Genomic DNA, 17,210 nt, shown 5'->3' with positions numbered 1-17,210 from the left:
ATATAAGTTTATGGACAGATTTGAGGAGCTATACAAAATTGTTAATTCACACATTAACCTATTTTGATAACTTTCTTGATACAATCAATTATAATTCACACATTAACCTAAGATACATGAATGATCTGGGTTAACATAATTTTCAATAAAAAGATATTTTGATTCTAATTTATATACAACAAAAACACAGGGGTGGCTCATATTGTAAAAGATATCAAGTATGGCAGGCAAAGAAATGTAAACAAATAACATTTTTGATGGCTCTCTAAGAATGAAAATTAACGAATTAAATTAAGTTGTTTGATTTTACTTCTGATATGAATCAATAGTCTGTAGGGATGGCAATATGTTGGTTGCGGGGCAATCCACCCCACCACATTGTGGGGAGTGATTGGGTAAAATCTGTTTTGAGTTGTGGGCTTGTCCACCCCATCCCATTTTGATTCATTCATGTATTTTTATTATGAATCATATTATATATTAAAATATTCAATTTTAGACATAAGTCCTATTATAACTGATTAAAAATATGGTAATCTTAAATTATACAGCACCATTCATAAAGTTCTTAGAATTCTTACATTGACCTAAAAAACCGACAATTATATATCTAAATATATATTTTACAAAATTAAGAATTAATATTATTTGTGATGCAAACCGAAATATATAAACTTCATATATATAATATTATGTTTTATAAAAATTAATATCATCTTTCAATTACAATTGCAATTGCAACCGTTATCTGATTGAAAAATTAGATTTTTATTATAATGTGAGAATCAAAATTTCTTTGTGCAGGATTTCAATAATTTGATATTAATATCAGGCGTTAAAATTAAAATTTTGTAACATATGACATTTCAATAATGTAAAACTTGAAATTTCAACATAATAAATCAAATGTTCTATTTGCAATATGTATAGGGGGTATTTATCTAAGCTTATAAGCTGGTCAAACTAGCTTATAAATTCTAAAATTAAGCTAACATGTTTGTTTATAACTTTTTTGAGCTTATAAGTTGAGCTTATAAACAAAAAAAAAAAAAAAAAATATTTTTTTTTTGCCTCATAAGCACTCTGCTTATAAACTAGTTTGACCAAGTATATTACTATATTATCTTTGTTTAATTTTAAAATTTCATAGTATATCCTTATTTAATGTAATACCATTTTTAGTCATTTTATAATAAAATGTACTTATAAGCCACATTTTACCAAACACGTCAAGTACTTATTAGTCACTTATAAATACTTTAATCAAACACGTAATTACTTAAAATTTCAAATGCTATAAGCACTTGTTACTTATAAGCTAATTTTTATAAACTCAGACAAACACCCCCATAGTATAAATATTAAACGTTATCCATGTTCATCAAATCCCTTATCTGCACCAATTTTTTGTAAAAATTGATTATAAAAATAAGAATATCTTATGGAATATTAAATTAAACCAATCAAGCCATAATTTTTAATATTTTGCCTTATTTATATTTTTATCTAATTTTTATTTTATTAATATTTTTTAAATTAAGTTTGGGTAATGGGTTGGGTTTGGGCCTTGGGGTACCCCATACCAGCCCAAATAGAATGGGTTAACATTGGGACAATTCAATCTCACCCAATTCTAATTGGGTTGGGTATGGGACACCTCAAATGGGTTGATATCGGTGGGGTCAACTCATTTACCCATATTAATATCCTTAATCAAACTGAAGCAACCCTAGATCCAGATGCCCGCTTCGTTGAAAATATAACTTTCTGCAGAGGTTTGGTATTATAGGAACCATGTACAGATTACAGAACTCTGCCTTCATAGCTTCAACAGGTTCATGGCCTCTCTAACTGAGCCTGGAAAATAATACATTCTAACTGATGCAATTCTAAAGAATGTTTTACATGTTCCTACAATAACTTAAGTATCTCCGAACTGTTATTTTTAACAAACAAGAATTCCCTTACCAAATAACCCTCCATCTCTACAGGCTTGTTGAAGCTTCTGAAAGTGACTCCTCTTGAGTGATAAATTAAATGGCCAGGATAACACCAAATAATGGAGGAATGCTTTTACAAAATCAACCTGCTAATGTTCTCCAAAATATGATCATCAATGAACAGCTTCCCAAAGCGGCATAGTCGCAAATTTCATCGTTCAACAGATCGGTATCAAGCATAACCTGTTCTATGCAGAATAAACACCGATTAAATTATTTTCAGCTAGCAGAAAATAATTAAAACATAGAGTAAGCCCACATCCCTTATTAGGCAAAGGAAAAACGAAACGACTAGTACCTTGCTCATAAACTCATCCAGATCTTCTGCGTCTCAATTCACAAGACTCTGACAAACGTAAACACATCATTAACATTTAGAAGCTACAACTGCTAATAAGACTCAGCATGAATACAACTTAAGCAGTGATGGTAATTCCAACTATTCATCTTCTTTCGTCTTGTCATGGAAGTTTGACGGCAATATGTCTGGAACAATTTGAGGATATACTGATAGCAAGAACTCCATTAAAGGAACTATAATGAAAACTGTAAATAGTACTAACCTGGAAATATCAGTCGTGATCTGTGTAAGCTGTTTCCTCTCCTTTCTGAAAAGGCCCTTCCCTTTGGCAAGTTTCAACTGTAACCATAAACATATCCTCACGTTAGCCCAAGGTAATTTTATACTCAACCAATAACAATGCATAGTAGACTTGAATTCTCTGTCTAATGGCGGATTTTCATAGCCCGGGATTCCTATTAAACATCCACCTCACCTAATATTGGCAAGCGTATAAAATACCATTTAAGTTGGAATATTAAATTGCTGACTCCTTATGAATACCGAGAGTCCCAATCATATATAACTACAGTCAGAGAAAATGGAAGTACATCCAAAAGGATCACAAGGTAATGCTGATGGGAGTTATATATATTATGGATCAAAAGTTGAAAGCTACGTTAAGCAAATCTTTTGCACAATGAATGGATTACAATAAATTATCTTATTGATTACTGCTTCCCTATGATGGCTTTTTATATTTTCACGTATCCTAATGGTCATAACAAAATATATATACTAGCCTGGACAACAAAAAGAAAAAAGAACTGCACAGGAGTTGATTTTTGTGCAATAAACAAAAAAATGGCGAAGAAAAAAAGCTTGAAACAAAATGTTTTTTCAAATTGCTCACCCCTTCTTTAGTTGGCCTTCGAGATAGATGGCTGGCAAGATATGAAACTTTTGAATCTTCAATGGCAGGTGGTTCGAAAATCTCCCAGAAACAGAGGGTCTCTACACTCTGCCCCAGCTGATGCCCAAGTTAGTCCATACGGTTCCGTGAAACATTGATTTAAAAATCAGCGACATTTATTTAAGAATGCAAGATACTGGATTCTAAACTAAAGTTTGTCAGATAATCAAACCTGAGAATGCTCAAGAACTCTAGAGCTTTGCAGCTTTTAACTCCTCAACTTTAGCCATTGAAGGGCGTTTCCAAAAGCTCCACTCGGTATCTCTTTCGATACTAGTTCCGCTCAAGTCCACATATCTGCACATGTAACATTGCCATAAATAAGGTCAAAGCCAAACACTTCATCATTATAGATGGGCAATAAAAATGTTATCATAGATGGAAATGTCTCTTAGAAGAACACAAATAAGTTGTAGTTTCTAAAGAAAACTCATAAGAAAGAGTGAATTATTTCAATTGCCTGTGCTCCAGTATCATTGCTGATGCAGGTTACCCATTGTGAATTCCATATCTTAATACATCCATCTTCTGTGCTTCCTCCAGGGCAAGAACATTAGATTGATAAGGGATCCATGCAAGGGCCTTGATTGCATCACAATGGGCAACAAATCAGTACAAGAATTTGGTTGAACTCAATTTAGAAGGCTGCCATTCATATTGGAGTTCATCATTAGTCACTACCACCGCTTGCCAGTGATTGCCTTTAAACCTCTCCAACAAGAATGTTATTTTTCACCAATCAATAATTTCCATATTAATTCATCCCTTATATTAAATGCATCCAGAAGATAGCTTCTTTCTGCAAATAACATTAATTAAAGCATCCAAAGAACCAAAAGAAATACATGTCATCAAGTATACATACTCTCTTAATTTAAAAATGCTTTCTTTGTGTAGAACAGAGACTAGTACCTTGTGCATGCATCAATGCCAATATGGTTTAGTGCCAGTTTGTTGCAATGCCTTGGCGTCTTCCCTTCTCATATCATCGATACTACGATTCTACTTTCTACTTAATGTGGGGGTTCCCTGAAAACCAACATTCTAAATAGTCTTTCTTCTTAATCCAAACTCAAAAACTCAAGGTGTGACAATCAATTACTTATCATGAGTTTTCCTATTTAAACATAATATATTAGCAAGGCTCAAATTCAAACCATATCAAAAAGTCAAATTGAACAAACAAAATTGAGCTTTTCAGCTTCACTCGTAAATTTTTTTCTCAGAGGTTTTGAATAAGTATAAATGAAGTCTTCGATGCAATTCTTTGAATGAATTGAGATAATTTTGGCAAACAATATCTAATAGCCAAATATAAATATATAGTATTTTATATAGTTCTCTAACCGTGGATAAAATCTAACAAATAGCTATTTTAACCTAATATTGAGACGCATTATTATTCTCGTTAGAAAATATCATTCAGCTTCTTAACTTACTGAGTATTTATTGAATATCAAAGAACATGACATAGAAAATGAAAGATAAATTTTAGCTTAAGTTGAAATTCAGACTTACCAATATATTCACAAAATGAAGGTACAAGATATGGGTGTTTCACTTTCGTAAGAATTTGAATTCCGCTGGTTGTCATTCATCTTCATTACTTGCAACAGGAACTTGAGGGAATTCATCCGAATCCAAAGGAGTAAAAGGATGTGATCTGACAAAACCTTGAGGGAATTCATCCGAATCCAAAAAATTAAAGCTACTGGATTCATTTGTACTTGGATTGATATCTTCCCCTTCTTCCACATGTGGTAACACCAGATGCACCCCAGACCTTTTCACATCCAATTGCTACTAAAACATCAAAAGCATATCAAAATGATGATCAAACAATTAATATTTTAGGAAAAGGTAAACCTATTTTATTCAATTTAGGAGTTAGGATGATTACTTTACAGTCAATCATATTTTAAAGAAAGCAACTAGTTAATCATATTTTGAAGAAAGCAACTAAGAAACAATTACATGTACATCAAAGCATAACCTTATGTTGATTCTAAAGAGGTACTACATTAATTTGTTCTGATTTAGTGCACTTAAAGATTCAATAGTTAATGAAATAATTTCTTAAAAACCCCTTTTTTAAGTAAATTTTTCTCTTTAATTGACTTAGTAGATAAGATCTTTCTTCTAATTTCTTTTCCAATTTCTTTCCACTTTTACCTTCTTCACTTTAGCGATTAAGGAAAACTACCTTAGCACTCAGTGCTCGAGTTGCTAGAGTCCAATCAACTCTAGCGATAGAGTTTAGTTGACTTTAGCACTAGAATAAATTTTTTTTTTTATTTCAATTTTTAGAAAATTAAAATAACTCTTTTATGCATTTACTATTCCTTTGTAAAAACAATATATTTTATTTTTTAATTTTGTTAATAAATTTTGAGAAAAGTTTCAATTATACATGAATTTGTTTTAATATTTAGTTTTTTAAATTAATAATTTTACTTTTTACATAAACTTGTTCAGGTTTAGTTTGAAAATTTTTATAAATTTTTTAAGTTTGTTATTCTTTTTTCAGTTTTTTCCAGTTATTCAGTTAGTTTTTCATATGTTTAAAATTTTTTCAGATTTTCTATTTACGTCTTAAAGAGTTTTTTTTTTTCAATTTTTTTATTATTCTAAGATATTTTATTTTTCCTTCTTAAATTTATAATAGAAATGGTTAGTATTCTTTCTACAACTTAATAATTATTTAATGTTTAAACTGTAAATGTCAGTTTTACCCTCACCAAGTTAAGAGTTAACAATGAAAATAGACGTCAAGGAGGTCTGTTTGGTAGTTTCTGGCAATTGAGGGGTTTAGGGAGTTTCTTGGTCTTGGCGTTAACCCTAATAACATCAATCATGATTTAAAAATTAACATTTTACTCAGTAAGAAACTCAGGTTTCTTAAGTCATATATAAAGTAATACTACATTTACACCACTCTTTTACACCACTTTCATTACATCATGATGTGGCATATATTACAACCATACAAATTTTATTATAATATTAAAAATTCAAAATAATTAAGAATTTATGTGGTTATGGCATATGCTACATCATGATGTAATGAATATGGTGTAAAAGAGTGATGTAAATGTAACATTACTCGTCATATATAATATTTGAGAGCAGAAGAAACTATTTCAGAAACAAGTAATAAGCATAAAAGAAATAAGCAATTTGTGTAGAGATGGAGAGAGCATTATTTAAACTATATATCTTATTTTAATACCTTGAGCTGGATTCTCCTGAAAATGGAGGCGATGGAGCACCAAGAAAGCTCCCATAACTGCCCATCCTCCCCTAATTAGGTGCACCGAACTCCAAACCAAATCCGATTGAGAGAGGATGCACCAAAGGAGGGGCCCCACCAATGCCTTGCCCAAATCCATTTCCGCCATTCCCGATCATACGTCTTCCACCCACTGCACTAGGTCCCCTATTCCACATTGGATCAGCTAGCCCTCTATTTCCCATCCCTTGCATATTGCCTCTTCCATAACCACCAGCATTCCTAACAACAATGTTATGATCATTCCCTCTTCCAAGTCTCATCCCTTGCAAATTGCCTCTTCCCCGATTCCCTCTTCCATATCCACCAGCATTCCCAACAACAATAACATTCCCTCTTCCATCTCTCATCCTACACTCATTCCCCACACCACCACCACCACCACCATGACTTTGCGGCACAATACTCCCTACACCAACACCAACACCAACACCAACACCAACTACCTTCTTATAACCACTATTAACGTTCTTACTACTCTCAACTTGCTCTTCCATTTCAGTACTCATCACCTTACTTAGCCCTAACTCAAAATTCTCCCTACATTCAAATTTCAAAAGAAAGACTTAATAAAATCAAATTATGCTCTCTACATAAAGCCAATCATATTTTAAATACACCAACTAAAAAATGATTACAGTACATTAAAGCATTTTAGACAATTTGGAATATATAATACTCTTAAGACTAAATCAATTATATGATTATGATTTACCAAATTACTTTATTCTCATATTTGTAGGTTGATTCTAAAGATTCTCCTAAAACACTCAAAATTTCTAAACTTTAAATTATAAAAAGAATTAATGTAATCAAAGTCCACCTTCTAGTCTCTAGATATTTAGATGGTCATTTACTATTCCTTTGCAAAAACAGTATATTTTTTTAATTTTATTAACTTTAGCACAAGAGTAAAAAATATTCTAATTTTTTTTTTTCATTTCATACTTTTAAAAAATTAAAATAACTCTTATATATATAATAAAACCTCTATAGAGTAATACTCTATATAAGAATAAACTCTACATTGTCATAAAAAATTATATTCCCATTTTAGGATAGTTATAAATAAGAATAAATTCCACATTGTAATAAGTTATAATTTTTCTAATTCCCGTCTTAAGAAAATTTGTCTCCACATAGTAATAACTATCTGTATATTGTAAAAAAATATATGCCATGTTACATTAACGGTTTAAAATGAAATAAAATATTTATCTAAAGTTGTTGGGGACAATGATTTATACTTTAGAGTTGATACTACATCTTTTAACTTACAGGTACATTATTCGCTAGCATAGACATCTTTTTGTTGAAACCAAAATATTTCTAGCGTCTTAAGTATGTTTAGAGCTTCTTGACACAAAATTTTTTGTGTCTCCATACTATCATACTCATGATTCTTTTCTTTCTATTCTTATCTAATTGTAGTAATGATTTCTTCTTCAAATAAAACATATATGAATTATTATTCATTTGGATGATTGAAAAAGATATTAATATCTATTCGATTAGTGTAGTGAAGTTGTCGAATATAATCACTCAATTCTGTTATGACTCTTTGATTCTCCTCCTCCATTTAATTTGTAACTTGCAATTTATCGACATCAAGAGTCATAATCTTGCAATGTTTAAAACAATTGACAATTGTCTGTGACTTCACATCAATTGACCATACAACAACTGCATTTACAATTCTATCAAGGATATTTATATTTGCTAGTTCCAAAACATGATCTTCTATCCGTTTCAAAAGCAGATAATTGAAACGCTGAATTTGAAATCCTAATACTATTAAAACATGAATTTAAATCTTATTACTGTACTAAAACATGAATTATAAAATAAATTTTTTTTATAACAACACCTCTGTTAAGTAATAACTTCTTTATAATAATAAAATTAATTAGTCCCATCATTATGACTATAGAGAGGTTTTATTGTACATTTACTATTCCTTAGAAAAAACAATATGTTTTATTTTTTAATTTTGTTAATAAAATATAATTAGTTAATTTATTTGTTAGTTTAAAAAAAATTTTGATATTTAATTTCTAACACTAATTTGGAGAATAAATAAATAAATAATTAAAAAAAAAAAAAAACCTCTAGTGACCCTAGTGCTAGAATCACGTGGACTCTAGCGCTAGAGTCACTTTAGTGCTAAAGTTGCTAGAATGAAGGCATAAAAGTTGCAAATGGGTAAAAATAGAACAAAAGTAGATGAAAGGCCTTATCTACTAAAACAATTAAAAAATGTCATGTGGTAACTTATCAAAAGCAAAAGGGTATTGTAAGTAGTTTTCTCATATATTGTAGTTTAGACTATAATCACTTCATTTTCAAGCTAAGATATCAAAAGTGTTTGGTACACTAATCTTTGAAATGATTATGAATTAAGCTAATTATTTTATAATCAGTTTTATAAACAATTTAAGTAGCTTCTGAATATCAAAGTTTTTTTAAAGTAGATTTTATAAAGGTGTATTATTAACTAGATACAAACTTTTTCATACTTTTTCAATGAATGACAAAAGTTACAAATCCTTCCAATTAAGAGACATCTAAAAATTATTAGCCATTAATTTTAATGGAAAATGATAATGTGATTTTTTGTTCTCTTTTTATTATCATAAGCAGATTTAGTTCTTAAAATCTAAATTGTAAAAAATTTTAAAACTCAAAAGGAACAAATTTTTTTTTTTTTTTTAAGGAAATTTAAAACAAACGAAAATTAAATTTAAAATATGTAAACTAAAAGAAAAAATGAAAGAAAGTAGGATTCTTCTTCTCTTTTTTTATTTTATTTTATTGTTTTTTAATTTTAATTTGACAATTTTTGGATTTTTTTACTATTTATTTTGTAAAAAATAAAAATTTAAATTGTTCAATTACATGTTCACATTTATTTAATGTTAAATCTAACTCTAATTAACTAATGATTGTTCCTTAATTGAAAATTTTGCAACTTTTGTCCTCTCATTATAAAATTTTGATAAGTTTATACCTAATTGATAATATCCCTTTTATATAGGTATAATATCAAAACATCCTTGATAACGATATAAATTGGTAGATGGATTTATATTAATTCATTAAATAAACCAATAATTGAGTAGAACTTTATTTAAACCAAAAAAAAAAAAAAAATGGATTGTTGGTAGAGGCACCGGACCATCACCCCCGATGATGGTTTGGCAATTGTACCGGCAGAGTCCCTTTAATTTTTCTCTTAAAAAACTTATTAATTTATTTTAAAAAATTTATTAAAAAGTTTTAAAATATAATTTAATAATTATAATGAATAGATTAAAAATAGATCCTTTTTCGTCATTTTATATCATAACAAATTAATAAATTAATTTACCAAGGATTCTAATTTCTAACTTAGTTAAAGTTGATTATTTTCAAAGTTCATGAAGTAAATTTTTAATGCTACAACAATTTTAAATTAGACATAAATAATATGAACATGTATAAAGTAAAATTTGGAACCAGAAGAAAATCATTAAAAAATTAGTTATAAAGCATGAAAATAGTGTAGAGATCAAAATACTTAATAATGTCATGTAAAAGATTAAGGTATATATGTTATTTAATTACCTTGAGCTGGGTTCTCCTTTAAACAAATTTGAAGATATCAATCTCTTGGAGCGTGCTTCCTCTTCATCAATGATGGAACCTGTGGATTTTTTCATAGCTTCCCCAAACTCTTGAGTGAACAATAAACGGACCCCACACTTCTTTATTAAACAGTAGAAATTGATGATGGCCTCCGTATTGCAAATGAATTCAAGAAATTTAGGTGCACTGAAAGTAAACCCCACTAATAGGTGATCTGACTTGATATGTCTAACCGCAAAACAGTCACTATGAACTGGCTTGCTACCATTTTGGAATTTCAGACGCAACTGATACTCAACACTCAATAAATCGAACGCAGAAGAAACAGAATCTTGGATTCCGACAATGGCACAAACGACAAAACCAAAAAACTTATGATTGATCGAACCATGTGGTAGCTCTATGCCAGATCCATTAATACTTTGAATGTCAAACCACTCTGGAATTTCACTTCCAGGGAAAACAATACAACATCCTGGACTGCTAAATCTTCCCTGCACCATTAAAAATTGTTACTTCTGAAATTGTTAATCTAATATAATGCTTTTTATTTATATAAAAGAAGATATTGAATCATATGGGAATGAGATAGACTGGAAGTTACCTCTTGAAATACTTCCAACCAATCAGTAATATGATATAAACTGAAAGATTCCTTTTCAACTTCCATTTTCAACAGAGCATCATTCAAAAATCATTCCAACTGCATTTCAATCTAGATTGAAGAAATTGACGAAGCTAAGTTTTCCTTTGTAACCATCACAGGGAATTTTCCAACCAGATAATACTTACAGCAATTTGCAACAATCTGCATTTACTTCTCGCATATTACATGGAAGCTCTGATAAGGATTGAAGCCTTTTACAAAACCTTATGCTAAGTCGATACAAAGCAGAAAGGTTAATGATACTTGTTGGTACACTTTCAAAACTGTTTCTGTCTAATTTTAAATCTGTGAGGAAGGACAACTTGCCAAGATTATTGGGTAACCTTGTAAGACTGCAGTGATTTAAATTTGATCTCCTGAGAAATAGAAGACCTGGTAAAATAGGCGATAGAGAACACTCCAGCTCTCGACTCTTATATCCCTCAAAAGATTAATCATGAAGGTGTTCCAAACGTCCCATTGGCCAAGGTAATTCTCTTATAGTTACTCCATTAGCTTCTAGCACTTCCAAACTTTCTAAATTTTTTATGTTTTCAGGCAATCTTTCAAGTTTCGAACAATTGGAGATACAAAGATATTTCAGAGACTTCAATTTACAAATGTCGTCTGGAAGACTCTCAAGGTTTGAACAATCTCTAAGACTCAACCTTACTAGACTGGATGCATTCTCAATTGATGAAGACAATTCTTTTATTGCAGTTCCATCTAAATATAACTCTTCTATCTTCAATGGGAACTCTGGAACCATCTTTAGATATGACAAACCAGAGAGATTGAGCACTCGAAGATTCAAATTACGGATGCTGCTTGGAAGACTTTCAAGCCTTAAACAGTCCCCAGAATTTCCAGTAGCTTCTAGCTCTTCCAAACTTTCTAAGTTTCCTATGTCTTCAGGCAATCTAACAACTTTCGTACAACCAGAGATGCAAAGATATCTTAAAGACTTCAATTTACAAATGTCGTCTGGAAGACTCTCAAGGTTTGAACAATCTCTAAGACTCAATCTTACTAGACTGGATGCATTCTCAATTGACGAAGACAATTCTTTTATTGCAGTTCCATCTAAATATAACTGTTTTATATTGCATGGGATCCCTAAAACAAACTTTAGATTTGACAAACCTGAAAGATCAAGTTGTTGAAGAGATTCCAAATTACAAACATTGCTGGGAAGACTTTCAAGCCTTAAACAGTCCCTAAGATTCAATTCAACTAGTCTAGAAGGACTTTCGATGGAAGAAGATAATTCTTTTATAGCAGTTCCATCCAAAAGCAATCATTCCATATTACATGAGATCCTTGGAGCTGTGTTGAGATTAGAGCAGCCAGATAGAATTACATCTCTTAGGGACTTTGATTGAATACCAATTGGAAGACTGACAAGTCTTTCACAATCTTTTAAAATTATGCTCTCCAGATTTCGAGCCGCTGAGAGGTCTGGGACTTTAAGTAGATGATATGAGAAACTCAGGTCAATGTATTTTAAATGAGCAAGATCCTGTAACAGAAAAGGAAATTACCAAAAACAATTACCAAATCTAATGTTTAAAATTCATAAAAGAAAATTGTCATATGAAATCAATATGTACCTTGACACCAGTCCAAAGTTGTTTAAGATTGCTACGACGCATCTTAAGTACAGCAAGGTTCTCCGAACTAAATTTCAATGGCAATGATGTGCATGGGTAATCTTTCCAAGAGAGGCATCTTAACTCTGCGAAATCGAATTCTAGGCCTTCAAAACCATACACGTTATTGTCATCATATTTTGATTTATCTACTGTCAAGAATCTTAGATTATCCATCTTTGAGAAAGAATCAGGATCTAAGTGTATCTCTTTTATATTAGCCATATCAAAACATAGGCCTCGTATTGTATCAGTTCCCTACAATCAAAATCAAACGATAAATTAACAGCACAGTTACATAAAATATATATACCTTCCAAACTCCTAGCACATTACCATATGAACTATTATTTCAGGAAAAAATGAAAATAATAATCCAATAGATAAGATTTTTCTAAACTTGACAAATATATATAATATTGAAATAGAAAATTGATGTCTTTTGTACTTACCATTTTTTTGTTAAGTACACGATAGACATCATCATGATGCCACAATCGACTACGTCGACCAGGTGTATAAATGGACTCTTGTCGAACAATTTCTCTGCCCATTTCTTGAAGCAAATCATGCATTCTTATGGTTTTGTATGAAATGGTTATAAGAGCCTTATCAACAAGAACTCTTATTCCAATGTGTGAGCTTAAAATACCGACTAGATATTTATCCCATCCTTCAAAGAAGCAAGCAATATCTAGAAATAACTCCTTCTCTGCATGACCTAATCCATCGTAACTGATCTTAAGCACGGTTTGGATAGTCTCATTGGGAGAGTTTTCTAATTCATCCAATGCACTTTCCCATTCTAATTTTTCTCTACCAAGTAGAAAGCAACCTAAGACTACAAGAGCTAAAGGCACACCTTTCGTATAATTTATTACTCTATATGATAGCTCCATATAATCTTCATTGATAAGATGGTTTTGATTGAAGGCATGTTGTTTAAAAAGTTGAAGAGATTCATCACTATCTAATCCTTTGACCTCATATATGTTGACACCATCAAGTCCACAATTTTTAAGCACATGTTTATCTCTTGTGGTTATAATGATTCGACTTCCAGTACCCACGTATTCAAGATCTCCAATTAATTCTTGTATTTGTTTTAAATCTATCACATCATCAAAAACAATAAGCACCCTCTTACGTCGAAGCCTTTCTTTTGTGAGTTTGAGCCTTATATCGAGGCATTTATCCCCTAATAATGAAGAAAGAAGTTCTTGTCGCAAGGAACTTAGTTCACCTCTTTCCGATGCTTCCCTAACATTTCGACTGAAACAAGAAGCTTCAAATTTACTTGAGATGTCCTTGAAAACTGCATAAGCGAGGGTTGTCTTACCTATACCGCCCATACCCCAAATTCCTACCTTGCATACTTCTTCAGGCCCATCAGACAACAAAGATTTAATTTCTTGAATCTTCATTGCCGCTCCAATCAATTTCTTATTATCGATAGACGACATATCATTCAATATCTTCAAAGTATGTTTACTAATCATCTCTACAAGTTCTGATTCATACCTACAGTTGAAACCAAAGGTAAAAAGAACAATAAGCATGAATAAATTAATGAGAAAAGAAAGAAAGACAAAGTCTAATTCCAATAGCCCTCTCTCGTCCATCCTTGAAAATGAAAAATTTATAGGCATGATTACAATTGAATTTATTACAAATAATTAAATCTATAATTTTTGTTATTTATCGTAAATCATTACATTTAATTTTTTATTATATATCTAATGTTTTTAAATAATTAAATCTTAGGCTCAGTATATGGAGATTGAAGCCATCACTAGATCGAATGGCATTTCATTGCATATCTTCCAATATATAGTTTGAAGAATTACATATCTCAAAGCTCAATACAGTAATTTTATATGCATGTAAAAGAGTAGAATTTCAGTGAGAATAAAATATCAAGCGAAAGCATTCACCGAAGGACATTTGAATGATAGCCAGATAGATTGGCTGCGTCCGTCAAAGCACTCCTCCATCTCTGCAACATCTCTTCCTTCTGCCGGTATCGTACTTCGTGGTTAGCAAATGCATCTCCATAAGTCCCACTTTGCTTCCTTACATCTGATGGATATACATGATAGAAAACTGGAATCACAATCTGACCATGCATCTTCCTGCAATCCATGATCTTCACGAGTTCTTCGAGGCACCATCGAGAAGAAGCATAGTCTTTAGAGAAAATGACAATTGAAATCTTTGATCCTTCAATTGCCTTCAAAAGTGAGGATGAAATCTCATCTCCTCTTCTAAGTTCATAATCGATGAAAGTTATAATCTTTTTCCAGCACAAAGCTGCATTGAGGTGGCTGGTAAAACCGTTGCGAGTGTCTTCACCTCTGAAACTAAGAAAAACATCGTACTTTTCTTGAGTAGGAGAAGACGAAGAAGAAGCCATCGGATTTGGGTTGAAGCAATCAGAGTGTTTGGAGATTTGGGAAATGTTCACTGGCCTGGCGTTACAGAAACTTTAGAATGGCAAAGCAAATAATTAAGTAATTGACGTTGACTTCAGTCAATGCTCTGTAAGCGTGTTGCAGAAGGAAAGACATTGGGCAGTGGGCACCCACATGGAGAGACCATCTACCTTTCTTTCTTGGGATTCAGAGGCCATCGACCTTTCTTTCTTTGGATTCAAACTTGTTTAATTTTCTTTAAATTTAATAATATGAAGTGGGGTATTGTGTCTCATGATCTCATCCTTTTCTATTGCTACATTTTCTTTTTGGTATTGAAATAAACAGTATCCTTAATTAAATATAATATATTTAATGGTACGGTTCTTATAACGCTATTAATATATCCTTTAGAGGTTAGATTAGTTTGAACTCATATACGGATATACCTGGGCAAGGGACCGGTCCCTTGCGGCCCAGGCCTGGGCCCGTTTGGGACTGGTCCCAAATGGGACCAGTCTCTCATGGGCCTAGGACCGGTCCCAGGCCCATGAGAAAAAGGTTAGATTAGTTTGAACTCATATACCTGGGCAAGGGATCGGTCCCTTGCAGGCCCAGGCCTGGGCCCGTTTGGGACTGGTCCCAAATGGGACCAGTCTCTCATGGACCTGGGACCGGTCCCAGGCCCATGAGAAAAATCAGGATCCGGATCAGGCCCTGGTCCGGACTGGTCCCATGGGCCCAGGACCGGTCCCATGGGGTTTGGAAAATTTTATTTTCCCCCCTCAATTTTTTTTATATTTTGAGGGCAAAACGAAATTTTATAGGGGGTTTTTAGTATTTTTTTTAAGGGCTGATTAGTAAGTTTCTAAAAATTTAATTAATTTTAAAAAATAATAAATTAATAGTTAATTTTAATTTTTAACATAAATATAATATTCACATTCCACACATTCACGTTTCACAAATAAACAATTAAATAATTTTTTATTAAATTATTCATCTTCAATTTCATCGTCAACACTAGTTACATTATTCAAATTTGTATTCCTAAAGAGTTCGAGTAGTTCGGGATCTTCAGGGTGCTGTTGTAGTCTTCTTTCTCCATGAGTCCAATCTCGTAAACACGTTATCACTTCAATCATCTCATCGGTTAAAGAACATCTTCTGTCTTCAACAATCCGATCACTCGTTGAAAATGTTGACTCGGATGCAATTGTAGAAATCGGCACAGATAAAATGTCACGTGCCATTTGGGATATAATGGGGAATTGACTTTCTTGTTGGTTCCACCATTGAAGAATATCCATGTCAAGTTGCTCCTTCATCGTCATAAAGGTCAAGTCCACCTGTAGGTAGCGAGTCATCTCATTTGGTCTATGTATGTACGAGCTGGAGCTTCCGCTACGTCCCACATACGCCCACTTGGTCGACCAGTGAGGGGGGGCTACATCAAGGTCCTGATCGCCTCTCCCAGACGTTCCACTTCCACTTCTACTTGCATTGTATCTGTTCTCATATAAAGAAAAAAGCCTATCCAATTTGTGTTTAAAGTCAGTCAAATAAGACGTATAATCATGTCCTAAATAATGGTCTAACTCAGTAATTACACCGTTAACTACGGATAATTTAAACCTAAGATCTAGAAAAAGGCCTAATCCATATAAGAATGGAATATCTAACCAATATCTCTTATATTTTTCTTCCATACTTGAAACAATTTCACTAAAAATGTTATCATGTCTATATTGATAAAAAGTTTTAGCAATTTGAACTAAAATATCTAACACTAAATTAGTAGTTGGATTAATAAATACCACTTAATGTATTATTAGCAATAAAAAATTTAAGAAATGAATAAAAAATTCACAAACCGCCCAATCATCATAATCGACAACTTCCTCTGGATAGGTCTTCCGGTTGACGAAACGTAATTTGTTCGCGGTTGGCAAAGCTTTTTCCAACATAAGTAGGTAAAGTTCCAACGGATAGGCATGTCTGTACATAAATCAAAGGTCGAACCGGTGGGTCCTCTTGCTTACAATATTTGACGTATACTCTGCCATCTTTATTGCTACCACCGACGATAAATCCGAAGCTCTACGCACCTCTCAATCCTGAATGTATAGCATATAACCTGCTTTAACTATCAAATTGATGATGTGACAAGCACATCTCTGGTGATAAAATTGCCTTCACCAAGCGGATCCAATTCTTTTCAAATAAAGATATTGTCACGGTGTTAGCAGCTGCATTATCAGCGAGCGCTACAACTCTATCAGTTAATAAATATTCTTGCAAAACTTCAAGAATCGTAAAATAAATAGTTTCAGCAATA

At 32.1% G+C, this 17,210-nt stretch overlaps 1 protein-coding gene and 1 long non-coding RNA gene across 5 annotated transcripts; both read right to left on the bottom strand.

Moving 5' to 3' along the window:
• Positions 1-1,730: 1,730 nt before the first annotated feature.
• On the bottom strand, positions 1,731-6,909 carry LOC116128790. 4 transcript variants are annotated; one of them, XR_004127811.1, is made up of 8 exons: positions 6,483-6,909; positions 4,772-5,053; positions 4,166-4,297; positions 3,426-3,550; positions 3,194-3,310; positions 2,564-2,640; positions 2,299-2,346; positions 1,731-2,183 (listed from the first exon to the last, which is right to left on the bottom strand). It is a non-coding gene; the product is annotated as an uncharacterized LOC116128790 (long non-coding RNA). The 4 variants fall into 4 exon arrangements; XR_004127812.1 differs by having other exon boundaries at positions 3,194-3,301; positions 4,166-4,282; XR_004127810.1 differs by having other exon boundaries at positions 4,166-4,282; positions 4,772-5,056; positions 6,483-6,908.
• Positions 6,910-6,966: 57 nt separating this feature from the next.
• Positions 6,967-14,944, bottom strand: LOC116128899 (disease resistance-like protein DSC1). Its single transcript, XM_031414665.1, has 7 exons — positions 14,396-14,944; positions 12,914-13,982; positions 12,423-12,719; positions 12,124-12,331; positions 10,771-12,093; positions 10,146-10,660; positions 6,967-7,082 (listed from the first exon to the last, which is right to left on the bottom strand). Exons 1-5 carry the CDS (start codon positions 14,872-14,874, stop codon positions 11,264-11,266), a joined length of 2,883 nt encoding a protein of 960 aa, XP_031270525.1. The 5' UTR covers positions 14,875-14,944; the 3' UTR covers positions 6,967-7,082; positions 10,146-10,660; positions 10,771-11,263.
• Between the last annotated feature and the right edge of the window lie 2,266 nt (positions 14,945-17,210).

This window comes from Pistacia vera, unplaced genomic scaffold (assembly GCF_008641045.1).
Source record: "Pistacia vera cultivar Batoury unplaced genomic scaffold, PisVer_v2 Contig204, whole genome shotgun sequence".
Taxonomy (NCBI): Eukaryota; Viridiplantae; Streptophyta; class Magnoliopsida; order Sapindales; family Anacardiaceae; genus Pistacia; species Pistacia vera.
The sequence above is the reverse complement of the archived record's forward strand: the minus strand, read 5'-3'. Positions and strand labels throughout refer to the sequence as shown.

What these genes read in the sequence shown, in the direction of transcription:
- LOC116128899 (XM_031414665.1), bottom strand. Translation starts at nt 14,874, where the DNA reads ATGGCTTCTTCTTCGTCTTCTCCTACTCAAGAAAAGTACGATGTTTTT. An exon ending in TATCATTCAAATGTCCTTCG is followed by an intron (nt 13,983 to 14,395) that starts GTGAATGCTTTC and finishes TTTCAACTGTAG; the next exon opens with GTATGAATCAGAACTTGTAG. An exon ending in AACTTTGGACTGGTGTCAAG is followed by an intron (nt 12,332 to 12,422) that starts GTACATATTGAT and finishes TTTCTGTTACAG; the next exon opens with GATCTTGCTCATTTAAAATA.